The sequence below is a fragment of the Pseudophryne corroboree genome, chromosome 10, assembly GCF_028390025.1.
Source record: "Pseudophryne corroboree isolate aPseCor3 chromosome 10, aPseCor3.hap2, whole genome shotgun sequence".
NCBI lineage: Eukaryota > Metazoa > Chordata > Amphibia > Anura > Myobatrachidae > Pseudophryne > Pseudophryne corroboree.
In genome coordinates, this window is record NC_086453.1 from 5,583,336 (window position 1) to 5,609,776 (window position 26,441).

At 53.2% G+C, this 26,441-nt stretch overlaps 1 protein-coding gene across 1 annotated transcript in view; it reads left to right on the forward strand.

Annotated features, from left to right (window-relative positions):
* HSPG2 (heparan sulfate proteoglycan 2) overlaps positions 1–26,441 on the forward strand; it is a 310,894-nt gene that overhangs the window by 246,269 nt on the left and 38,184 nt on the right. The window contains 8 exon segments of the mRNA XM_063942047.1: positions 5,183–5,305; positions 5,386–5,538; positions 5,960–6,105; positions 13,094–13,229; positions 14,361–14,512; positions 16,771–16,909; positions 19,713–19,864; positions 20,127–20,253. Of these exon segments, the coding sequence (XP_063798117.1) occupies positions 5,183–5,305; positions 5,386–5,538; positions 5,960–6,105; positions 13,094–13,229; positions 14,361–14,512; positions 16,771–16,909; positions 19,713–19,864; positions 20,127–20,253 (1,128 nt within the window).

Sequence of the window (26,441 nt, forward strand, 5' to 3'; positions counted from 1 at the left end):
GCTCCAGCATCGGATTCCAAGTTACTTTCTAAAAGCTGTTCTCCAGGTTCAGAATGTGGTGTTTCCTGTAGCAGCCAATCAGACGTCTACTTTTATTTTGTTAGCTGTTCTGAAACTACAGTATGACAGAATATGAGTTATTGCTAATGGTAACCCCACCTTCTCTCACTATATAGTACATGGCTGCTGGTGTAAGTGGTCACATAGCAGGAGCAGACTGAGGACCGGACACTGTTCTCCCCTTACTGTCAGTGACAGGAGGTTCCAGCTCTCCGGAGCTGTGTGCAGGGCAGTATACATGGCTGCTGTCAGTGACAGGAGGTTCCGCCTCTCCGGAGCTGTGTGCACGGTAGTATACATGGCTGCTGTCAGTGACAGGAGGTTCCGCCTCTCCGGAGCTGTGTGCACGGTAGTATACATGGCTGCTGTCAGTGACAGGAGGTTCCGGCTCTCCGGGAGCTGTGTGCAGGGCAGTATACATGGCTGCTGTCAGTGACAGGAGGTTCCGGCTCTCCGGAGCTGTGTGCAGGGTAGTATACATGGCTGCTGTCAGTGACAGGAGGTTCCGGCTCTCCGGGAGCTGTGTGCAGGGTAGTATACATGGCTGCTGTCAGTGACAGGAGGTTCCGGCTCTCCGGGAGCTGTGTGCAGGGTAGTATACATGGCTGCTGTCAGTGACAGGAGGTTCCGGCTCTCCGGGAGCTGTGTGCAGGGTAGTATACATGGCTGCTGTCAGTGACAGGAGGTTCCGGCTCTCCGGGAGCTGTGTGCAGGGTAGTATACATGGCTGCTGTCAGTGACAGGAGGTTCCGGCTCTCCGGGAGCTGTGTGCAGGGTAGTATACATGGCTGCTGGTGTAAGTGGTCACATAGCAGTAGCAGACTGAGGACCGGACACTGTTCTCCCCTTACTGTCAGTGACAGGAGGTTCCGGCTCTCCGGGAGCTGTGTGCAGGGTAGTATACATGGCTGCTGTCAGTGACAGGAGGTTCCGGCTCTCCGGGAGCTGTGTGCAGGGTAGTATACATGGCTGCTGTCAGTGACAGGAGGTTCCGGCTCTCCGGGAGCTGTGTGCAGGGTAGTATACATGGCTGCTGGTGTAAGTGGTCACATAGCAGTAGCAGACTGAGGACCGGACACTGTTCTCCCCTTACTGTCAGTGACAGGAGGTTCCGGCTCTCCGGGAGCTGTGTGCAGGGTAGTATACATGGCTGCTGTCAGTGACAGGAGGTTCCGGCTCTCCGGGAGCTGTGTGCAGGGTAGTATACATGGCTGCTGTCAGTGACAGGAGGTTCCGGCTCTCCGGGAGCTGTGTGCAGGGTAGTATACATGGCTGCTGTCAGTGACAGGAGGTTCCGGCTCTCCGGGAGCTGTGTGCAGGGTAGTATACATGGCTGCTGTCAGTGACAGGAGGTTCCGGCTCTCCGGGAGCTGTGTGCAGGGTAGTATATATGGCTGCTGTCAGTGACAGGAGGTTCCGGCTCTCCGGGAGCTGTGTGCAGGGTAGTATACATGGCTGCTGTCAGTGACAGGAGGTTCCGGCTCTCCGGGAGCTGTGTGCAGGGTAGTATACATGGCTGCTGTCAGTGACAGGAGGTTCCGGCTCTCCGGGAGCTGTGTGCAGGGTAGTATACATGGCTGCTGTCAGTGACAGGAGGTTCCGGCTCTCCGGGAGCTGTGTGCAGGGTAGTATACATGGCTGCTGTCAGTGACAGGAGGTTCCGGCTCTCCGGGAGCTGTGTGCAGGGTAGTATACATGGCTGCTGTCAGTGACAGGAGGTTCCGGCTCTCCGGGAGCTGTGTGCAGGGCAGTATACATGGCTGCTGTCAGTGACAGGAGGTTCCGGCTCTCCGGGAGCTGTGTGCAGGGTAGTATACATGGCTGCTGTCAGTGACAGGAGGTTCCGGCTCTCCGGGAGCTGTGTGCAGGGTAGTATACATGGCTGCTGTCAGTGACAGGAGGTTCCGGCTCTCCGGGAGCTGTGTGCAGGGTAGTATACATGGCTGCTGTCAGTGACAGGAGGTTCCGGCTCTCCGGGAGCTGTGTGCAGGGTAGTATACATGGCTGCTGGTGTAAGTGGTCACATAGCAGTAGCAGACTGAGGACCGGACACTGTTCTCCCCTTACTGTCAGTGACAGGAGGTTCCGGCTCTCCGGAGCTGTGTGCAGGGCAGTATACATGGCTGCTGTCAGTGACAGGAGGTTCCGGCTCTCCGGAGCTGTGTGCAGGGTAGTATACATGGCTGCTGTCAGTGACAGGAGGTTCCGGCTCTCCGGGAGCTGTGTGCAGGGTAGTATACATGGCTGCTGTCAGTGACAGGAGGTTCCGGCTCTCCGGGAGCTGTGTGCAGGGTAGTATACATGGCTGCTGGTGTAAGTGGTCACATAGCAGTAGCAGACTGAGGACCGGACACTGTTCTCCCCTTACTGTCAGTGACAGGAGGTTCCGGCTCTCCGGAGCTGTGTGCAGGGCAGTATACATGGCTGCTGTCAGTGACAGGAGGTTCCGGCTCTCCGGAGCTGTGTGCAGGGTAGTATACATGGCTGCTGTCAGTGACAGGAGGTTCCGGCTCTCCGGGAGCTGTGTGCAGGGTAGTATACATGGCTGCTGTCAGTGACAGGAGGTTCCGGCTCTCCGGGAGCTGTGTGCAGGGTAGTATACATGGCTGCTGGTGTAAGTGGTCACATAGCAGTAGCAGACTGAGGACCGGACACTGTTCTCCCCTTACTGTCAGTGACAGGAGGTTCCGGCTCTCCGGGAGCTGTGTGCAGGGTAGTATACATGGCTGCTGTCAGTGACAGGAGGTTCCGGCTCTCCGGGAGCTGTGTGCAGGGTAGTATACATGGCTGCTGTCAGTGACAGGAGGTTCCGGCTCTCCGGGAGCTGTGTGCAGGGTAGTATACATGGCTGCTGTCAGTGACAGGAGGTTCCGGCTCTCCGGGAGCTGTGTGCAGGGTAGTATACATGGCTGCTGTCAGTGACAGGAGGTTCCGGCTCTCCGGGAGCTGTGTGCAGGGTAGTATACATGGCTGCTGTCAGTGACAGGAGGTTCCGGCTCTCCGGGAGCTGTGTGCAGGGTAGTATACATGGCTGCTGGTGTAAGTGGTCACATAGCAGTAGCAGACTGAGGACCGGACACTGTTCTCCCCTTACTGTCAGTGACAGGAGGTTCCGGCTCTCCGGAGCTGTGTGCAGGGCAGTATACATGGCTGCTGTCAGTGACAGGAGGTTCCGGCTCTCCGGAGCTGTGTGCAGGGTAGTATACATGGCTGCTGTCAGTGACAGGAGGTTCCGGCTCTCCGGGAGCTGTGTGCAGGGTAGTATACATGGCTGCTGTCAGTGACAGGAGGTTCCGGCTCTCCGGGAGCTGTGTGCAGGGTAGTATACATGGCTGCTGTCAGTGACAGGAGGTTCCGGCTCTCCGGGAGCTGTGTGCAGGGTAGTATACATGGCTGCTGTCAGTGACAGGAGGTTCCGGCTCTCCGGGAGCTGTGTGCAGGGTAGTATACATGGCTGCTGTCAGTGACAGGAGGTTCCGGCTCTCCGGGAGCTGTGTGCAGGGTAGTATACATGGCTGCTGTCAGTGACAGGAGGTTCCGGCTCTCCGGGAGCTGTGTGCAGGGCAGTATACATGGCTGCTGTCAGTGACAGGAGGTTCCGGCTCTCCGGGAGCTGTGTGCAGGGTAGTATATATGGCTGCTGTCAGTGACAGGAGGTTCCGGCTCTCCGGGAGCTGTGTGCAGGGTAGTATACATGGCTGCTGTCAGTGACAGGAGGTTCCGGCTCTCCGGGAGCTGTGTGCAGGGTAGTATACATGGCTGCTGTCAGTGACAGGAGGTTCCGGCTCTCCGGGAGCTGTGTGCAGGGCAGTATACATGGCTGCTGTCAGTGACAGGAGGTTCCGGCTCTCCGGGAGCTGTGTGCAGGGCAGTATACATGGCTGCTGTCAGTGACAGGAGGTTCCGGCTCTCCGGGAGCTGTGTGCAGGGCAGTATACATGGCTGCTGTCAGTGACAGGAGGTTCCGGCTCTCCGGGAGCTGTGTGCAGGGCAGTATACATGGCTGCTGGTGTAAGTGGTCACATAGCAGTAGCAGACTGAGGACCGGACACTGTTCTCCCCTTACTGTCACTGACACGAGGTTCCGGCTCTCCGGGAGCTGTGTGCAGGGTAGTATACATGGCTGCTGTCAGTGACAGGAGGTTCCGGCTCTCCGGGAGCTGTGTGCAGGGCAGTATACATGGCTGCTGTCAGTGACAGGAGGTTCCGGCTCTCCGGGAGCTGTGTGCAGGGTAGTATATATGGCTGCTGTCAGTGACAGGAGGTTCCGGCTCTCCGGGAGCTGTGTGCAGGGTAGTATACATGGCTGCTGTCAGTGACAGGAGGTTCCGGCTCTCCGGGAGCTGTGTGCAGGGCAGTATACATGGCTGCTGGTGTAAGTGGTCACATAGCAGTAGCAGACTGAGGACCGGACACTGTTCTCCCCTTACTGTCACTGACACGAGGTTCCGGCTCTCCGGGAGCTGTGTGCAGGGTAGTATACATGGCTGCTGTCAGTGACAGGAGGTTCCGGCTCTTCGGGAGCTGTGTGCAGGGCAGTATACATGGCTGCTGTCAGTGACAGGAGGTTCCGGCTCTCCGGGAGCTGTGTGCAGGGTAGTATATATGGCTGCTGTCAGTGACAGGAGGTTCCGGCTCTCCGGGAGCTGTGTGCAGGGTAGTATATATGGCTGCTGTCAGTGACAGGAGGTTCCGGCTCTCCGGGAGCTGTGTGCAGGGTAGTATACATGGCTGCTGTCAGTGACAGGAGGTTCCGGCTCTCCGGGAGCTGTGTGCAGGGCAGTATACATGGCTGCTGTCAGTGACAGGAGGTTCCGGCTCTCCGGGAGCTGTGTGCAGGGTAGTATACATGGCTGCTGTCAGTGACAGGAGGTTCCGGCTCTCCGGGAGCTGTGTGCAGGGTAGTATACATGGCTGCTGTCAGTGACAGGAGGTTCCGGCTCTCCGGGAGCTGTGTGCAGGGTAGTATACATGGCTGCTGGTGTAAGTGGTCACATAGCAGGAGCAGACTGAGGACCGGACACTGTTCTCCCCTTACTGTCACTGACACGAGGTTCCGGCTCTCCGGAACTCATGTACTTTATGATGTGACCAGTTTAATGTCTTCTCCACCATATTGTAGCTGTAGCCGGGAACGCTCCTGTAGCTGTTATCGAACCCCAGGAGTTGACTGTTGAGGAGGGACAAGCAGCCGAGTTCCACTGCAGAGCGCTGGGGCACCCACCTCCCACAGTGGAGTGGACAGGTAGGTAGTCGCAGGTATGGAATGAGCTGAGAGAATAGGTGGCAGTGGGTCTCACTCTCATCCGTGCATGTCTCTGGCAGGTGGGCAGAACGGAGGGATATCTTCCAGAGCCACCATCCATAGGGGCGTCCTGCGCTTCTCCTCCGCCCAGCTCTCCGATGAGGGGCAGTACACCTGCCGCGTGGCCAACAGTCTGGGGTACAGCGTCGCCAGGGCCGAGCTGCGGGTACACAGTGAGTACAGGACTGGGGCAAGATGACTTGTGTTCCACAAAGATATTAGTCGCAGCCAGGGTGTGAATGGAGAGCGCCTCCTTATAGTCTGAGTACAGTCCGGGGAAGGGGGCGCTGGTCTTGTGTGACACCGCTCTACGGGGCTGTTGCCTGGTGTGGGAAATGTCTTGTATGTATCCGGCGCCCACGTCTGCTCTGGGAGCTGCAGCACAGGCTGGAGGTCACACAGCGCCCCCACTGTATATCTATCTGTGAATCAGGGATGCACCGGGTTACCGCCAGCGTGTGTGACGCATTGTTCCCAGGAGCAGGGGGCCCGGAGCTGGTGATGGGAGAATGCAGGGATAGGGATAGATGTATGGGGGCAATGAATTTGAACGCTCCGTCAGCGCTCCGGTCTCATCGTCTGATTTGCTTGCAGGTGGGAATTTGCCGGTCATCCAGGTGAGTCCGGAAGGTTCTGTCCAGGTCAGAGAAGGAGACACAGTGCGGCTGTATTGCAGAGCCGGAGGCAGCCCCAGCGCTACAGTCTCCTGGAGGAAGCAAGGCGGCGTCTTACCCCCCGATGTGAGTCTGGACGCAGGGGCATATGCGCAGCTGCATAGGCCACAGGTTCCCAAACGCGCTCCTCCAGGCACCCCAACAGTCCAGGTTTTCAGTTAATCCATGCTTGGCCACAGGTGACTTAATTAGCACCTCAGTCAGTATGATTTAACCATCTATGCTGAGCCATGGATATACCGAACGCCTGGACTGCTGGGTGCCTTGATGACTGTTAGAGAACCTCTGGCTTAGGCGGTGGGGTGAGCAGCACTAATGCAGGGGGGTTTTCTTACTGGCTGCGAGGGTTACATACGTTATACCGGCAGGCGGGATACCGGCGGTCCATATCCCGACAGCAACATCCTGTCCGCCAGAATGCCGGCAGCGGGGCGAGCGCTAAGAGTGCCCTTGCGGGCTCGTGCAGGCTTGGTGGCCCGCTGCGCTCGGCACAGGATCACTGTATGGATGTCTCGGACACCCACAAGTGGGAATTGCTCTGGTGAGCCGGGATTCCAGCTGTCGGCATTTTGGCGTTGGTATCCTGACTGCGCCCCAGCTATGATACACTCATCTACAGCTGCAAATACCTAGAACTCTACCAGTATAACAATCTGCAGTACTCTCTCCCACTCTATGGGGTATATTTACTAAGGGGTGAGGTTTTTTAGAAGTGGAGATGTTGCCTATAGCAACCAATCAGATTCCACTTAACATTTAGTTAGCTGCTTCTAGAAGGTAATCGCTAGAATCTGATTGGTTGCTATGGGCAACATCTCCACTTCTAAAAAAAAACTCACACCTTAGTAAATATGCCCTTGCAAATCTACAACTGATCTGACCTAGAGTTCTCCTTATCTGGAACATTTATCTTCCTTCCCCAGTCTCCATGTAATCTTTCTTTCATAAATCTTCTCTTTCTGCGCTCTTACACCCTATGCTCTTACTTGCTCACACCCTGCACTCTCTTACTCACACCCTGCACTCTCTTACTCACACCCTGCGCTCTCTTACTCACACCCTGCGCTCTTTCTCGCTCACACCCTGCACTCTTTCTCGCTCACACCCTGCGCGCTCTTACTCGCTCACACCCTGCACGCTCTTACTAGCTCACACCCTGCGCGCTCTTACTCGCTCACACCCTGCGCGCTCTTACTCGCTCACACCCTGTGCGCTCTTACTCGCTCACACCCTGCGCGCTCTTACTCGCTCACACCCTGCGCGCTCTTACTCGCTCACACCCTGCGCGCTCTTACTCGCTCACACCCTGCGCGCTCTTACTCGCTCACACCCTGCGCGCTCTTACTCGCTCACACCCTGCGCGCTCTTACTCGCTCACACCCTGCGCGCTCTTACTCGCTCATACACTGCACGCTCTTACTGGCTCATACACTGCACGCTCTTACTCGCTCACACCCTGCGCGCTCTTACTCGCTCACACCCTGCACGCTCCTACTCGCTCACACCCTGCGCTCTCTTACTCGCTCACACCCTGCGCTCTCTTACTCGCTCACACCCTGCGCTCTCTTACTCGCTCACACCCTGCGCTCTCTTACTCGCTCACACCCTGCGCTCTCTTACTCGCTCACACCCTGCGCTCTTACTCGCTCACACCCTGCGCTCTTACTCGCTCACACCCTGCGCTCTTACTCGCTCACACCCTGCGCTCTTACTCGCTCACACCCTGCGCTCTCTTACTCGCTCACACCCTGCGCTCTCTTACTCGCTCACACCCTGCGCTCTCTTACTCGCTCACACCCTGCGCTCTCTTACTCGCTCACACCCTGCGCTCTCTTACTCGCTCACACCCTGCGCTCTCTTACTCGCTCATACCCTGCACTCTTTCTCGCTCACACCCTGCACTCTTTCTCGCTCACACCCTGCACTCTTTCTCGCTCACACCCTGCACTCTTTCTCGCTCACACCCTGCACTCTTTCTCGCTCACACCCTGCACTCTTTCTCGCTCACACCCTGCACACTCTTTCTCGCTCACACCCTGCACTCTTTCTCGCTCACACCCTGCACTCTCTTTCTCGCTCACACCCTGCGCACTCTTACTCGCTCACACCCTGCGCTCTTACTCGCTCACACACCCTGCGCTCTTACTCGCTCACACACCCTGTGCTCTCTTTTACTCGCTCACACACCCTGCGCTCTTTTACTCGCTCACACTCCCTGCGCTCTTTTACTCGCTCACACTCCCTGCGCTCTTTTACTCGCTCACACACCCTGCGCTCTTTTACTCGCTCACACTCCCTGCGCTCTTTTACTCGCTCACACTCCCTGCGCTCTTTTACTCGCTCACACTCCCTGCGCTCTTTTACTCGCTCACACTCCCTGCGCTCTTTTACTCGCTCACACTCCCTGCGCTCTTTTACGCGCTCACACTCCCTGCGCTCTTTTACTCGCTCACACTCCCTGCGCTCTTTTACGCGCTCACACTCCCTGCGCTCTTTTACGCGCTCACACTCCCTGCGCTCTTTTACGCGCTCACACTCCCTGCGCTCTTTTACGCGCTCACACTCCCTGCTCTCTTTTACTCGCTCACACTCCCTGTGCTCTCTTTTACTCGCTCACACACCCTGTGCTCTCTTTTACTCGCTCACACACCCTGTGCTCTCTTTTACTCGCTCACACACCCTGTGCTCTCTTTTACTCGCTCACACACCCTGCGCTCTTTTACTCGCTCACACTCCCTGCGCTCTTTTACTCGCTCACACTCCCTGCGCTCTTTTACTCGCTCACACACCCTGCGCTCTTTTACTCGCTCACACTCCCTGCGCTCTTTTACTCGCTCACACTCCCTGCGCTCTTTTACTCGCTCACACTCCCTGCGCTCTTTTACTCGCTCACACTCCCTGCGCTCTTTTACTCGCTCACACTCCCTGCGCTCTTTTACTCGCTCACACTCCCTGCGCTCTTTTACTCGCTCACACTCCCTGCGCTCTTTTACTCGCTCACACTCCCTGCGCTCTTTTACTCGCTCACACTCCCTGCGCTCTTTTACTCGCTCACACGCCCTGCGCTCTTTTACTCGCTCACACTCCCTGCTCTCTTTTACTCGCTCACACTCCCTGCTCTCTTTTACTCGCTCACACTCCCTGCTCTCTTTTACTCGCTCACACTCCCTGCTCTCTTTTACTCGCTCACACTCCCTGCTCTCTTTTACTCGCTCACACTCCCTGCTCTCTCTTACTCGCTCACACTCCCTGCTCTCTTTTACTCGCTCACACTCCCTGCTCTCTTTTACTCGCTCACACTCCCTGCTCTCTTTTACTCGCTCACACTCCCTGCTCTCTTTTACTCGCTCACACACCCTGCTTTCTTTTACTCGCTCACACACCCTGCTCTCTTTTACTCGCTCACACACCCTGCTTTCTTTTACTCGCTCACACACCCTGCTCTCTTTTACTCGCTCACACTCCCTGCTCTCTTTTACTCGCTCACACCCTGCGCTCTTACTCGCTCTCACCCTGCACTCTCTTTCTCGCTCACACCCTGCACTCTCTTGCTCACACCCTGCACTCTCTTGCTCACACCCTGCACTCTCTTGCTCACACCCTGCACTCTTTTACTCGCTCACACCCTGCGCTCTTACTTGCTCACACTCCCTGCACTCTTACTTGCTCACACTCCCTGCGCTTTTACTTGCTCACACTCCCTGCTCTCTTTTACTCGCTCACACTCCCTGCGCTCTTACTCCCTGCGCTCTTACTTGCTCACACTCCCTGCTCTCTTTTACTCGCTCACACTCCCTGCGCTCTTTTACGCGCTCACACTCCCTGCGCTCTTTTACGCGCTCACACTCCCTGCGCTCTTTTACGCGCTCACACTCCCTGCGCTCTTTTACGCGCTCACACTCCCTGCGCTCTTTTACGCGCTCACACTCCCTGCGCTCTTTTACGCGCTCACACTCCCTGCGCTCTTTTACGCGCTCACACTCCCTGCGCTCTTTTACGCGCTCACACTCCCTGCGCTCTTTTACGCGCTCACACTCCCTGCGCTCTTTTACGCGCTCACACTCCCTGCGCTCTTTTACGCGCTCACACTCCCTGCGCTCTTTTACGCGCTCACACTCCCTGCGCTCTTTTACGCGCTCACACTCCCTGCTCTCTTTTACGCGCTCACACTCCCTGCTCTCTTTTACTCGCTCACACTCCCTGCTCTCTTTTACTCGCTCACACTCCCTGCTCTCTTTTACTCGCTCACACTCCCTGCTCTCTTTTACTCGCTCACACTCCCTGCTCTCTTTTACTCGCTCACACTCCCTGCTCTCTTTTACTCGCTCACACTCCCTGCTCTCTTTTACTCGCTCACACTCCCTGCTCTCTTTTACTCGCTCACACTCCCTGCTCTCTTTTACTCGCTCACACTCCCTGCTCTCTTTTACTCGCTCACACTCCCTGCTCTCTTTTACTCGCTCACACTCCCTGCTCTATTTTACTCGCTCACACTCCCTGCTCTATTTTACTCGCTCACACTCCCTGCTCTATTTTACTCGCTCACACTCCCTGCTCTCTTTTACTCGCTCACACTCCCTGCTCTTTTACTCGCTCACACTCCCTGCTCTCTTTTTCTCGCTCACACTCCCTGCGCTCTTTTACGCGCTCACACTCCCTGCGCTCTTTTACTCGCTCACACTCCCTGCGCTCTTTTACTCGCTCACACTCCCTGCTCTCTTTTACTCGCTCACACCCTGCGCTCTTACTCGCTCACACCCTGCGCTCTTACTCGCTCACACCCTGCGCTCTTACTCGCTCACACCCTGCACTCTTACTCGCTCACACCCTGCACTCTTACTCGCTCACACCCTGCACTCTTACTCGCTCACACCCTGCACTCTTACTCGCTCACACCCTGCACTCTTACTCGCTCACACCCTGCACTCTTACTCGCTCACACCCTGCACTCTTACTCGCTCACACCCTGCACTCTTACTCGCTCACACCCTGCACTCTTACTCGCTCACACCCTGCACTCTTACTCGCTCACACCCTGCACTCTTACTCGCTCACACCCTGCACTCTTACTCGCTCACACCCTGCACTCTTACTCGCTCACACCCTGCACTCTTACTCGCTCACACCCTGCACTCTTACTCGCTCACACCCTGCACTCTTACTCGCTCACACCCTGCACTCTTACTCGCTCACACCCTGCACTCTTACTCGCTCACACCCTGCACTCTTACTCGCTCACACCCTGCACTCTTACTCGCTCACACCCTGCACTCTTACTCGCTCACACCCTGCACTCTCTTTCTCGCTCACACCCTGCACTCTCTTGCTCACACCCTGCACTCTCTTGCTCACACCCTGCACTCTTTTACTCGCTCACACCCTGCGCTCTTACTTGCTCACACTCCCTGCGCTCTTACTTGCTCACACTCCCTGCTCTCTTTTACTCGCTCACACTCCCTGCGCGCTCTTACGCGCTCACACTCCCTGCGCTCTTTTACGCGCTCACACTCCCTGCGCTCTTTTACGCGCTCACACTCCCTGCGCTCTTTTACGCGCTCACACTCCCTGCGCTCTTTTACGCGCTCACACTCCCTGCGCTCTTTTACGCGCTCACACTCCCTGCGCTCTTTTACGCGCTCACACTCCCTGCGCTCTTTTACACGCTCACACTCCCTGCTCTCTTTTACGCGCTCACACTCCCTGCGCTCTTTTACGCGCTCAACACCCTGCGCTCTTTTACGCGCTCAACTCCCTGCTCTCTTTTACGCGCTCACACTCCCTGCTCTCTTTTACGCGCTCACACTCCCTGCTCTCTTTTACTCGCTCACACTCCCTGCGCTCTTTTACGCGCTCACACTCCCTGCTCTCTTTTACCCGCTCACACTCCCTGCTCTCTTTTACCCGCTCACACTCCCTGCTCTCTTTTACCCGCTCACACTCCCTGCTCTCTTTTACCCGCTCACACTCCCTGCTCTCTTTTACTCGCTCACACTCCCTGCTCTCTTTTACCCGCTCACACTCCCTGCTCTCTTTTTCCCGCTCACACTCCCTGCTCTCTTTTACTCGCTCACACTCCCTGCTCTCTTTTACTCGCTCACACTCCCTGCTCTCTTTTACTCGCTCACACTCCCTGCTCTCTTTTACTCGCTCACACTCCCCGCTCTTTTACTCGCTCACACTCCCCGCTCTTTTACTCGCTCACACTCCCTGCTCTCTTTAACTCGCTCACACTCCCTGCTCTCTTTAACTCGCTCACACTCCCTGCTCTCTTTAACTCGCTCACACTCCCTGCTCTCTTTTACTCGCTCACACTCCCTGCTCTCTTTTACTCGCTCACACTCCCTGCTCTCTTTTACTCGCTCACACTCCCTGCTCTCTTTTACTCGCTCACACTCCCTGCTCTCTTTTACTCGCTCACACTCCCTGCTTTCTTTTACTCGCTCACACTCCCTGCTCTCTTTTACTCGCTCACACTCCCTGCTCTCTTTTACTCGCTCACACTCCCTGCTCTCTTTTACTCGCTCACACTCCCTGCTCTCTTTTACTCGCTCACACTCCCTGCTCTCTTTTACTCGCTCACACTCCCTGCTCTCTTTTACTCGCTCACACTCCCTGCTCTCTTACTGCCTGCTCAGTCACTCCCTGCTCTTTCACTCGCTCACTCCCTGCTCTCTCACTCGTTCACACCCTGCTCTCTCACTCGTTCACACCCTGCTCTCTCACTCGTTCACACCCTGCTCTTACTCCTAGCTCTCTTTCACTCTCACTCGCACACTCCCTGCTCTCTCTCTCGCTCACACCCTGCTCTTTCTCTCACTCACACCCTTCTCTTTTACTTGCTCACACCCTGCTCTTTTACTTGCTCATAACTCGAGTGTCATTGTTCCCTGTAATCTCTGTGCATTGGTCCCAAGAAACTAGGGAATTTGTTGATCTGATCTTTTCTGTCCACGATCCAATATATAGAATCACACCTGTGTATAAGTCTTAGTATAAGTGGGGTGTTTGTGGTCATTGTTCGGATGGGGACTCAGTTTTGCGTTGTGTATACCAGGTTCGTATAGAGGGTCAGGATATCTCCACGCTGGTCATCCCATCAATATCAGCAGCCAATGGTGGGATTTATCAGTGTGTCGGGACCAACTCTGCTGGGAGCTCACAGGTTCCCATCGAAGTGATTGTGACACGAGGTGAGTCCATGTAGCCTGGTCACTGCTACTTAGGGGCCTATTCACCAGGATAGAAAGGATCATGTGATAATCAGCAAGTTTAGTTATATTGGAAGCATTCATCATGTTGCCATAACTTAATTATCACATTGGGGGTCATTCCGAGTTGTTCGCTCACTAGCAGGTTTTAGCGGCCGTGCAAACCTTAAACCGCCGCCCACTGTGCGTGTATTTTAGCTTAGAAGTGCGAACGAAAGGATCGCAGAGCGGCTACAAAATAATTTTGTGTAGCTTCAGGCCTACTCAGCGCTTGCGATCACTTCAGACCATTCAGTTCCTGATTTGACGTCACAAACACGCCCTGCATTCTCCCAGCCACGCCTGCGTTTTTCCTGGCACGCCTGCGTTTTTCCTGGCACGCCTGCGTTTTTCCGAACATTCCCTGAAAACGGTCAGTTGACACCCAGAAACGCCCACTTCCTGTCAATCACTCTGCGGCCAGCAGTGAGACTGAAAAGCATCGCTAGACCCTGTGTGAAACTACATCGTTCGTTGTAATAGTACGCTGCACGTGCGCATTGCACCGCATACGCATGCGCAGAAGTGCCGTTTTTTTGCCTCATCGCTGCACAGCGAACGAATGCAGCTAACGACCAACTAGGAATGACCACCATAGTCTTTTTGCAGAGACCGCTTCCCTCTGCTGCACAAGCTGCTGCGTATACACGTTAGGGTGCTGTGTATACACATCTCAGGATGGTGTACAGTAACACAAGTTTTCTTTTAAAAAATACGTTTTGGGAACTTGATGAATGGCGTATTTTCTACGTCTGGGAGAATTGTAACCAGGAGGTCTCAGTGATTTCTCCTGTGTTACATAAATGATGAATGGGCCTGTTAGTAAATCTCTACAGAATTAGGTGAAAATTAATTTTCTCTTCCTTTTGTAGAAATGAAAGTATGATGATTACTGTAGATCCCTCAGAGTTCCTCAGAGTTTGTTCAATGTCCATAATGTGACCTACAGTAAATCTGTTCTAATTTGATGCTTGGCGGGTTCTAGATGTCACCTTGTGTTGTTACCATCACACATTGTCGTTGTGTACATCGGTTGTAGTGTCTGTACGTGAAATGTCTTACTGTGATCTGCAGCTTCTGCAGCCTCCCCGCTGGTGAGGATTGAGTCAGCCACTGACACGGTACAAGAAGGGCAAACTGTGGAGCTGAACTGTGTGGTCACAAGTTACCCCCCTTCTGTGGTCACATGGCACAGGTCGGGACGCCCGCTGTCCCCAAACCACCAGGTAAATATGCAACATTCAGCGTTATCTTTCCCTGCTACATGATCTGCCAATTTACTGTGCGCCGTACATGCAGCTGTCCCGGGAGCCGTTACCATGTGCTGTACATGCAGCTGTCCCGGGAGCCGTTACCATGTGCTGTACATGCAGCTGTCCCGGGAGCCGTTACCATGTGCTGTACATGCAGCTGTCCCGGGAGCCGTTACCATGTGCTGTACATGCAGCTGTCCCGGGAGCCGTTACCATGTGCTGTACATGCAGCTGTCCCGGGAGCCGTTACCATGTGCTGTACATGCAGCTGTCCCGGGAGCCGTTACCATGTGCTGTACATGCAGCTGTCCCGGGAGCCGTTACCATGTGCTGTACATGCAGTTGTTCCGGGAGCTGTTACCATGTGCTGTACATGCAGCTGTCCCGGGAGCCGTTATCATGTGCTGTACATGCAGCTGTCCCGGGAGCCGTTACCATGTGCTGTACATGCAGTTGTCCCGGGAGCCGTTACCATGTGCTGTACATGCAGCTGTTCCTGGAGCCGTTACCATGTGCTGTACATGCAGCGGTTCCGGGAGCCGTTAGTGTGCGCTGTATATGCAGCTGTTCCAGGAGCCGTTAGTGTGTGCTGTACATGCAGCTGTTCCAGGAGCCGTTAGTGTGCGCTATATAGGAAGCTGTTACAGGAGCCGTTGCCATGTGCTGTATATGCAGTGGTTCTGGGAGCCGTTAGTGTGCGCTGTATATGCAGCTGTTCCTGGAGCCGTTAGTGTGCGCTGTACATGTAGCTGTTCCGGGAGCCGTTAGTGTGCGCTGTATATGCAGCTGTACCGGGAGCCGTTACCATGTGCTGTACATGCAGCTTTACCGGAAGCCGTTACCATGTGCTGTACATGCAGCTGTTCCGGGAGCCGTTAGTGTGCGCTGTACATGTAGCTGTTCTGGGAGCCGTTAGTGTGCGCTGTATATGCAGCTGTTCCAGGAGCCGTTAGTGTGCGCTGTACATGTAGCTGTTCTGGGAGCCGTTAGTGTGCGCTGTATATGCAGCTCTTCCTGGAGCCGTTACTGTGCACTGTACATGCAGCTGTCTTGGGAGCCTTTAGTGTGCACTGTATATGCAGCTGTTCCGGGAGCCGTTAGTGTGTGCTGTATATGCAGCTGTTCCAGGAGCCGTTAGTGTGCGCTATATAGGCAGTTGTTCCAGGAGCCGTTAGTGTGTGCTGTACATGCAGCTGTCTTGGGAGCCTTTAGTGTGCACTGTATATGCAGCTGTTCCGGGAGCCGTTAGTGTGTGCTGTATATGCAGCTGTTCCAGGAGCCGTTAGTGTGCGCTATATAGGCAGTTGTTCCAGGAGCCGTTAGTGTGTGCTGTACATGCAGCTGTTCCAGGAGCCGTTAGTGTGCGCTATATAGGCAGTTGTTCCAGGAGCCGTTAGTGTGTGCTGTACATGCAGCTGTTCCAGGAGCCGTTAGTGTGCGCTATATAGGCAGTTGTTCCAGGAGCCGTTAGTGTGCGCTGTACATGCAGCTATTCCGGTAGCCGTTAGTGTGCCCTGTACAATCAGCTGTCTCTGGAGCCGTTAGTGTGCACTGTATATGCAGCTGTTTCGGGAGCTGTTACCGCTCGCTGTATATGCAGCTGTACTGGGAGCCGTTACCGCTCGCTGTATATGCAGCTGTACTGGGAGCCGTTACCGCGTGCTGTATATGAAGCTGTACTGGGAGCCGTCACCACGTGCTGTATATGCAGCTGTCCCGGGAGCCGTTAGTGTGCGCTGTATATGCAGCTGTTCCGGGAGCCGTTAGTGTGCGCTGTACATGCAGCTGTTCCGGGAGCCGTTAGTGTGCGCTGTATATGCAGCTGTTCCGGGAGCCGTTAGTGTGCGCTGTATATGCAGCTGTTCCGGGAGCCGTTAGTGTGCGCTGTATATGCAGCTGTTCCGGGAGCCGTTAGTGTGCGCTGTATATGCAGCTGTCCCGGGAGCCGTTAGTGTGCGCTGTATATGCAGCTGTTCCGGGAGCCGTTAGTGTGCGCTGTATATGCAGCTGTTCCGGGAGCCGTTAGTGTGCGCTGTATATGCAGCTGTCTCGGGAGCCGTTAGTGTGCGCTGTATATGCAGCTGTTACCGCGTGGTGTATACGCAGCTGTTTTCTGGGAGTCGTGTGCACTCTGCGTGCGACTGATGAGGGAGCTGTTACAGTAATATACTCACTTGGAGAAGGATGCCTATTCCTCCTTTATTCAGTTCCTTTTTCATGTCACTCCTAAGGTCTACGGCTCCCGTCTACGTATTCTTCACGCTTCGTCAGCAGACTCCGGAGAATACATTTGTCAGGTCTCTAATGGTGCTGGCACACAACAGGCATCAATCATTATAACAGTCACTCACCTTCCTGGCGTTCAGATCCGTAAGTTCTCTCTCCTCTTCTGGAGATTCTTATCGCTCTACTTCTCAGTGTTAACCTGTCATTCTGCGTATCTGTCTCACACTTATCCAAACTCAGGTACCACTGCTCTTCATTACTCAGTCTTACTCTTTTATACTCCTCATTGCTCATCTCTTCATTGCTCTGTCACAGCAAGTTCTTCTCAGTGATCCTTGTTTTTCTTCCTCTTCATATTTTTTTCTGTGCTTTTCATATTCCTTAACTTCAATCGTTACCTGCTCGTCTTTCTCAATGGCTATTTCTTCCTTCTAAACTCAACATATTCCTCGGTGTCACTCGCTGTCCTCAGCCCTCATCTCTCCATGGCTAAATCTTCCTTCTAAACTCAACATATTCCTCAGCGTCACTCACTGTCCCCTGCCTCCATCTCTCCATGGCTAAATCTTCCTTCTAAACTCAACATATTCCTCAGCGTCACTCACTGTCCTCAGCCCTCATCTCTCCATGGCTAATTCTTCCTTCTATGCTCAACATGTTCCTCAGCGTCACTCACTGTCCTCAGCCCTCATCTCTCCATGGCTAATTCTTCCTTCTATGCTCAACATGTTCCTCAGCGTCACTCGCTGTCCTCAGCCCTCATCTCTCCATGGCTAAATCTTCCTTCTAAACTCAACATATTCCTCAGCGTCACTCACTGTCCTCAGCCCTCATCTCTCCATGGCTAATTCTTCCTTCTATGCTCAACATGTTCCTCAGCGTCACTCACTGTCCTCAGCCCTCATCTCTCCATGGCTAATTCTTCCGTCTATACTCAACATATTCCTCAGTGTCACTCACTGTCCTCAGCCCTCATCTCTCCAAGGCTAAATATTCCATCTATACTCAACATATTCCTCAGCATCACTCACTGTCCTCAGCCCTCATCTCTCCATGGCTAATTCATCCTTCTATGCTCAACATGTTCCTCAGCGTCACTCACTGTCCTCAGCCCTCATCTCTCCATGGCTAATTCATCCTTCTATGCTCAACATGTTCCTCAGCGTCACTCACTGTCCTCAGCCCTCATCTCTCCATGGCTAAATCTTCCTTCTATACTCAATATATTCCTCACCATCACTCACTGTCCCCTGCCTCCATCTCTCCATGGCTAAATCTTCCTTCTAAACTCAACATATTCCTCAGCATCACTCACTGTCCCCTGCCTCCATCTCTCCATGGCTAAATCTTCCTTCTAAACTCAACATATTCCTCAGCGTTACTCACTGTCCTCAGCCCTCATCTCTCCATGGCTAATTCTTCCTTCTATGCTCAACATGTTCCTCAGCGTCACTCACTGTCCTCAGCCCTCATCTCTCCATGGCTAATTCTTCCTTCTATGCTCAACATGTTCCTCAGCGTCACTCACTGTCCTCAGCCCTCATCTCTCCATGGCTAAATATTCCATCTAAACTCAACATATTCCTCAGCATCACTCACTGTCCTCAGCCCTCATCTCTCCATGGCTAATTCATCCTTCTATGCTCAACATGTTCCTCAGCGTCACTCACTGTCCTCAGCCCTCATCTCTCCATGGCTAATTCATCCTTCTATGCTCAACATGTTCCTCAGCGTCACTCACTGTCCTCAGCCCTCATCTCTCCATGGCTAAACCTTGCTTTTATGCTTAACATGTTCCTCAGCATCACTCGCTGTCCTCAGCCCTCATCTCTCCATTGCTAAATCTTCCTTCTGAACTCAACATATTCCTCAGCGTCACTCGCTGTCCTCAGCCCTCATCTCCATGGCTAATTCATCCTTCTATGCTCAACATATTCCTCAGCGTCACTCGCTGTCCTCAGCCCTCATCTCTCCATGGCTAAATCTTCCTTCTAAACTCAACATATTCTTCAGCGTCACTCGCTGTCCTCAGCCCTCATCTCTCCATGGCTAATTCATCCTTCTATGCTCAACATATTCCTCAGCGTCACTCGCTGTCCTCAGCCCTCATCTCTCCATGGCTAAATCTTCCTTCTAAACTCAACATATTCCTCAGCGTCACTCGCTGTCCTCAGCCCTCATCTTTCCATGGCTAAATCTTCCTTCTAAACTCAACATGTTCCTCAGCGTCACTCGCTGTCCTCAGCCCTCATCTTTCCATGGCTAAATCTTCCTTCTAAACTCAACATGTTCCTCAGCGTCACTCGCTGTCCTCAGCCCTCATCTCTCCATGGCTAATTATTTCTTCTATACTTATTACCCAATATGACTGGTTTTCCTCTACTGTCATCTGTCCATGGATGAATCTACCTTCGATACTCCGCATGTTCCTCAGCATCGCTCATTGTTCTGTTCTCGCTTGTCTTTTCATTGGTCGTCATTACTCTATCTATGAGATAATTGGTTAATGTCAGTAAACCTTTCCCTAAGTTCTGTCTCTTATTTTTTCCTATTAGCCTTCACTTTAGACAGCCCACAATCCTGCTTATTATGGTCCTGCTCTTGCATTTTGTCTTCCATTGAAACATTGCTCACTTTCTGTTTCATCTACTCTACATAGTCCTTGGTCCATCATGGGAGAGTCCTACACAGTCTCTCATTAACGCTCTATTCTGTATGTTCTCCTCTAACTAGATGATATGTTGGATTCATTCATTCATTCATTCTCTGCTGTTTCTATGCTTCATGTCTAAGAAATGTTATTTTCTGTCCTGGCTACTGTTGGATTCTCCTCTAACTCTTCCACCGACCTACCATATAAACCATCCAGTTTCTGATAAAATGTAAATACATCCGTGTACCTGCTAGAATATCAGGACATATCTTGGCAATGTGTGTTCTCTCCCAGCATTGGAAACCATCCCTGTACTTAGAATTGAGTCATCCTCTGGCTCTCTGGTTGAGGGACAGACCCTGGAGCTGGATTGCCAGGTTTCCGGTTATCCCGGGGCTTTGGTAACATGGCACAGACAAGGAATTCCTCTCTCACCAAATCATCAGGTACTTTAACTAAACATATTTTCTAGGGTGGCAAATATTGGTGTAATGCAAAGTCATGCAATGTCATTCATGCTATAACCGAATACCTGGATTTAAGGGTCTTTGCGCTAGATCTGGATCCCTTAGAACGGTATATGAGGAGACGCAGAAAGGGCATGCACTCATCACCCAACAAGCAAATAAAATGAATCAGACAAGTCATTGTCACGCAGGAATGTCACTTGTATTTAGATCCACTTCTGTAGTTGCTATTTCACTGTAGGTCTACGGTTCCCGCCTGAGGATCCTACAAGCCACCGAGGCGGACTCTGGCGAATATATCTGCCGTGTGGCCATCGGCAGCGTCATACAGCAAGCATCGACCTTCGTCACAGTCACGCGCATTTCTAGTAAGTGCCTTTAGTATATTGCTTTACTTTTGTTGTTGTGAAGCATCTAGTTCAGGCTGTAATTTATGTAGTAGAACATTTGGGAGGCGCAGCTCAAATACTTTGGTGAGATACGCTTATGGTGCAGAGCGCATAGTTCATGTTTTGTGTTGTGAAGCAAAATAAGATGCACTAGATGCTAGAGCAGTGTCTGAGCAGTGACGGACCACAATCCATTGCACTAAGGGAGTGTACGGATGCTGTAGATGCTAGTGCAGTGTCTGAGCAGTGACGGACCACAATCCATTGCACTAAGGGACTGTACGGATGCACTGGAAGCTAGAGCAATGTCTGAGCGGTGACGGGCCACAATCAATTGCACTAAGGGACTGTACGGATGCACTGAAAGCTAGAGCAATGTTTGAGCGGTGACTGGCCACAATCAATTGCACTAAGGGACTGTACGGATGCACTAGATGCTAGAGCAGTGTCTGAGCAGTGACGGACCACAATCCATTGCACTAAGGGAGTGTACGGATGCACTGGAAGCTAGAGCAATGTCTGAGCGGTGACGGGCCACAATCAATTGCACTAAGGGACTGTACAGATGCACTAGATGCTATAGCAATGTCTGAGCAGTGACGGACCACAATCCATTGCACTAAGGGAGTGTACGGATGCTGTAGATGTTAGAGCAGTGTCTGAGCAGTGACGGGCCACAATCCATTGCACTAAGGGAGTGTACGGATGCACTGGAAGCTAGAGCAATGTCTGAGCGGTGACGGGCCACAATCAATTGCACTAAGGGAGTGTACGGATGCACTAGATCAGGGGTGTCCAACCTTTCACCTTCCCTGGGCCACATTAGAAGATGAAAATTTGGTTTGGGCCGCACATAAAATAACAGTAACGATACCTGATCATCCAAAAAAAACATAGAAAACATAGTTAACATATTAAACTTGCTTGTAGCTGTGCCCCTGTAGCTGCGTCCCTTGTAGCTGCGCCCCTTGTAGCTGTGCCACTATAGCTGCGCCCCTTGTAGTTGTGCCCCTGTAGCTGCGCCCCTTGTACTGTGCCCCTTGTAGTTGTGCCCCTGTAGCTGCGCCCCTTGTACTGTGTCCCTTGTAGCTGTGCCCCTGTAGCTGCGTCCCTTGTAGTTGTGCCCCTGTAGCTGTGCCCCTTGTAGCTGTGCCACTATAGCTGCGCCCCTTGTAGTTGTGCCCCTGTAGCTGCGCCCCTTGTACTGTGCCCCTTGTAGTTGTGCCCCTGTAGCTGCGCCCCTTGTACTGTACCCCTTGTAGCTGTGCCCCTGTAGCTGCGTCCCTTGTAGTTGTGCCCCTGTAGCTGCATCCCTTGTAGTTGTGCCCCTGTAGCTGCATCCCTTGTAGTTGTGCCCCTGTAGCTGCCCCCTTGTACTGTGCCCCTTGTAGCTGCCCCCTTGTAGCTGTGCCCCTGTAGCTGCGCCCCTTGTACTGTGCCCCTTGTAGTTGTGCCCCTGTAGCTGCGCCCCTTGTACTGTGCCCCTTGTAGTTGTGCCCCTGTAGCTGCCCCCTTGTACTGTGCCCCTTGTAGTTGTGGCCCTGTAGCACTAGCTGCCCCCTTGTACTGTGCCCCTTGTAGTTGTGGCCCTGTAGCTGCCCCCTTGTACTGTGCCCCTTGTAGTTGTGGCCCTGTAGCTGCCCCCTTGTACTGTGCCCCTTGTACTGTGCCCCTTGTAGCTGCCCCCTTGTAGTTGTGCCCCTTGTAGCTGCCCCCTTGTACTGTGCCCCTTGTAGCTGCCCCCTTGTACTGTGCCCCTTGTAGTTGTGGCCCTGTAGCTGCCCCCTTGTAGCTGCGCCCTTGTACTGTGCCCCTTGTAGTTGTGGCCCTGTAGCTGCCCCCTTGTACTGTGCCCCTTGTAGCTGTAAAAAAAAAAACACACACACACAGACACATACTTACCGCTCCTGCAGCGCTGCCTCCGTCTCCGTCCGCTGCTTCTCTCTGCTGTACTACGGGAGGGACGTCTGTACAGGACACTGTACAGCGGCGCAGGCCGCGGCCACGGACAGACACCCACCCCCGGCTCACTTACGTGTTCTTGTACAACCAACTTCTCCGCTGGGCTCCTCTACTCTCGCGCTGCTCAGTCACGTGTGCCGCTATGCAGCGGAGGAGGGCTACACTGTGACTGACAGCGGAGAGGGCGTGAGCTGGTGCTGGTCCCAGCAGCAGCAATCCAATCAGGATGTGCTGACAGCCTGCTGGGGCCGGCTCAGCCTCAGATGTGGTGTCCGTACTCGAAAAAAAAAAAAAAACCTCTGCTGCAGCGCTGCTCCTGGGCCGCATTACTAGCCGACTTGGGCCGCATGCGGCCCGCGGGCCGCAGGTTGGACAAGCCTGCTGTAGATGTTAGAGCAGTGTCTGAGCAGTGACGGACCACAATCCATTGCACTAAGGGAGTGTACGGATGCACTAGATGCTAGAGCAGTGTCTGAGCAGTGACGGACCACAATCCATTGCACTAAGGGACTGTACAGATGCACTGGAAGCTAGAGCAGTGTCTGAGCAGTGACGGGCCACAATCCATTGCACTAAGGGACTGTACGGATGCACTGGAAGCTAGAGCAGTGTCTGAGCAGTGACGGGCCACAATCCATTGCACTAAGGGACTGTACGGATGCTGTAGATGTTAGAGCAATGTCTGAGCAGTGACGGACCACAATCCATTGCACTAAGGGACTGTACGGATGCACTGGAAGCTAGAGCAGTGTCTGAGCAGTGACGGACCACAATCCATTGCACTAAGGGAGTGTACGGATGCTGTAGATGTTAGAGCAGTGTCTGAGCAGTGACGGACCACAATCCATTGCACTAAGGGAGTGTACGGATGCTGTAGATGTTAGAGCGGTGTCTGAGCAGTGACGGACCACAATCCATTGCACTAAGGGAGTGTACGGGTGCTGTAGATGCTATAGCAATGTCTGAGCAGTGACGGACCACAATCCATTGCACTAAGGGAGTGTACGGATGCTGTAGATGTTAGAGCAGTGACGGGCCACAATCCATTGCACTAAGGGAGTGTACGGATGCACTAGATGCTAGAGCAGTGTCTGAGCAGTGACGGACCACAATCCATTGCACAAAGGGACTGTACGGATGCTGTAGATGTTAGAGCAGTGTCTGAGCAGTGACGGACCACAATCCATTGCACTAAGGGAGTGTACGGATGCTGTAGATGCTAGAGCAGTGTCTGAGCAGTGACGGACCACAATCCATTGCACTAAGGGAGTGTACGGATGCACTAGATGCTAGAGCAGTGTCTGAGCAGTGACGGGCCACAATCCATTGCACTAAGGGAGTGTACGGATGCTGTAGATGCTAGAGCAGTGTCTGAGCAGTGACGGACCACAATCCATTGCACTAAGGGAGTGTACGGATGCACTAGATGCTAGAGCAGTGTCTGAGCAGTGACGGGCCACAATCCATTGCACTAAGGGACTGTACGGATGCTGTAGATGTTAGAGCAATGTCTGAGCAGTGACGGACCACAATCCATTGCACTAAGGGACTGTACGGATGCACTGGAAGCTAGAGCAGTGTCTGAGCAGTGACGGACCACAATCCATTGCACTAAGGGAGTGTACGGATGCACTAGATGCTATAGCAGTGTCTGAGCAGTGACGGACCACAATCCATTGCACTAAGGGAGTGTACGGATGCTGTAAATGTTAGAGCAGTGTCTGAGCAGTGACGGACCACAATCCATTGCACTAAGGGAGTGTACGGATGCTGTAGATGTTAGAGCGGTGTCTGAGCAGTGACGGACCACAATCCATTGCACTAAGGGAGTGTACGGATGCTGTAGATGCTAGAGCAGTGTCTGACCAGTGACGGACCACAATCCATTGCACTAAGGAACTTTACGGATGCTGTAGATGTTAGAGCAGTGTCTGAGCAGTGACGGGCCACAATCCATTGCACTAAGGGAGTGTACGGATGCTGTAGATGTTAGAGCAGTGTCTGAGCAGTGACGGACCACAATCCATTGCACTAAGGGAGTGTACGGATGCTGTAGATGTTAGAGCAGTGTCTGAGCAGTGACGGGCCACAATCCATTGCACTAAGGGAGTGTACGGATGCTGTAGATGTTAGAGCAGTGTCTGAGCAGTGACGGACCACAATCCATTGCACTAAGGGAGTGTACGGATGCTGTAGATGTTAGAGCAGTGTCTGAGCAGTGACGGGCCACAATCCATTGCACTAAGGAACTGTACGGATGCACTAGATGCTAGAGCAGTGTCTGAGCAGTGACGGGCCACAATCCATTGCACAAAGGGAGTGTACGGATGCTGTAGATGTTAGAGCGGTGTCTGAGCAGTGACGGGCCACAATCCATTGCACTAAGGAACTGTACGGATGCACTAGATGCTAGAGCAGTGTCTGAGCAGTGACGGACCACAATCCATTGCACTAAGGGAGTGTACGGATGCTGTAGATGTTAGAGCGGTGTCTGAGCAGTGACGGGCCACAATCCATTGCACTAAGGAACTGTACGGATGCACTAGATGCTAGAGCAGTGTCTGAGCAGTGACGGACCACAATCCATTGCACTAAGGGAGTGTACGGATGCTGTAGATGCTAGAGCAGTGTCTGAGCAGTGACGGACCACAATCCATTGCACTAAGGGAGTGTACGGATGCTGTAGATGCTAGAGCAGTGTCTGAGCAGTGACGGACCACAATCCATTGCACTAAGGGAGTGTACGGATGCTGTAGATGCTAGAGCAGTGTCTGAGCAGTGACGGACCACAATACATTGCACTAAGGGAGTGTACGGATGCTGTAGATGCTAGAGCAGTGTCTGAGCAGTGACGGGCCACAATCCATTGCACTAAGGGAGTGTACGGATGCTGTAGATATTAGAGCGGTGTCTGAGCAGTGACGGGCCACAATCCATTGCACTAAGGGACTGTACGGATGCACTAGATGCTAGAGCAGTGTCTGAGCAGTGACGGACCACAATCCATTGCACTAAGGGACTGTACGGATGCACTAGATGCTAGAGCAGTGTCTGAGCAGTGACGGACCACAATCCATTGCACTAAGGGACTGTACGGATGCTGTAGATATTAGAGCGGTGTCTGAGCAGTGACGGGCCACAATCCATTGCACTAAGGGAGTGTACGGATGCTGTAGATGTTAGAGCAGTGTCTGAACAGTGACGGGCCACAATCCATTGCACTAAGGAACTGTACGGATGCTGTAGATGTTAGAACAGTGTCTGAGCAGTGACGGACCACAATCCATTGCACTAAGGGAGTGTACGGATGCTGTAGATGTTAGAGCGGTGTCTGAACAGTGACGGGCCACAATCCATTGCACTAAGGGACTGTACGGATGCTGTAGATGTTAGAGCAGTGTCTGAGCAGTGACGGACCACAATCCATTGCACTAAGGAACTGTACGGATGCTGTAGATGTTAGAGCAGTGTCTGAGCAGTGACGGATCACAATCCATTGCACTAAGGGAGTGTACGGATGCTGTAGATGCTAGAGCAGTGTCTGAGCAGTGACGGGCCACAATCCATTGCACTAAGGGACTGTACGGATGCACTAGATGCTAGAGCGGTGTCTGAGCAGTGACGGACCACAATCCATTGCACTAAGGGACTGTACGGATGCTGTAGATGTTAGAGCAGTGTCTGAGCAGTGACGGGCCACAATCCATTGCACTAAGGAACTGTACGGATGCACTAGATGTTAGAGCGGTGTCTGAGCAGTGACGGACCACAATCCATTGCACTAAGGGACTGTACAGATGCTGTAGATGCTAGAGCAGTGTCTGAGCAGTGACGGACCACAATCCATTGCACTAAGGGACTGTACGAATGCTGTAGATATTAGAGCGGTGTCTGAGCAGTGACGGACCACAATCAATTGCACTAAGGGACTGTACGGATGCACTAGATGCTAGAGCAGTGTCTGAGCAGTGACGGACCACAATCCATTGCACTAAGGGACTGTACGAATGCACTAGATGTTAGAGCAGTGTCTGAGCAGTGACGGGCCACAATCCATTGCACTAAGGGACTGTACGGATGCACTAGATGTTAGAGCAGTGTCTGAGCAGTGACAGGCCACAATCCATTGCACTAAGGGACTGTACGGATGCACTAGATGTTAGAGCAGTGTCTGAGCAGTGACGGGCCACAATCCATTGCACTAA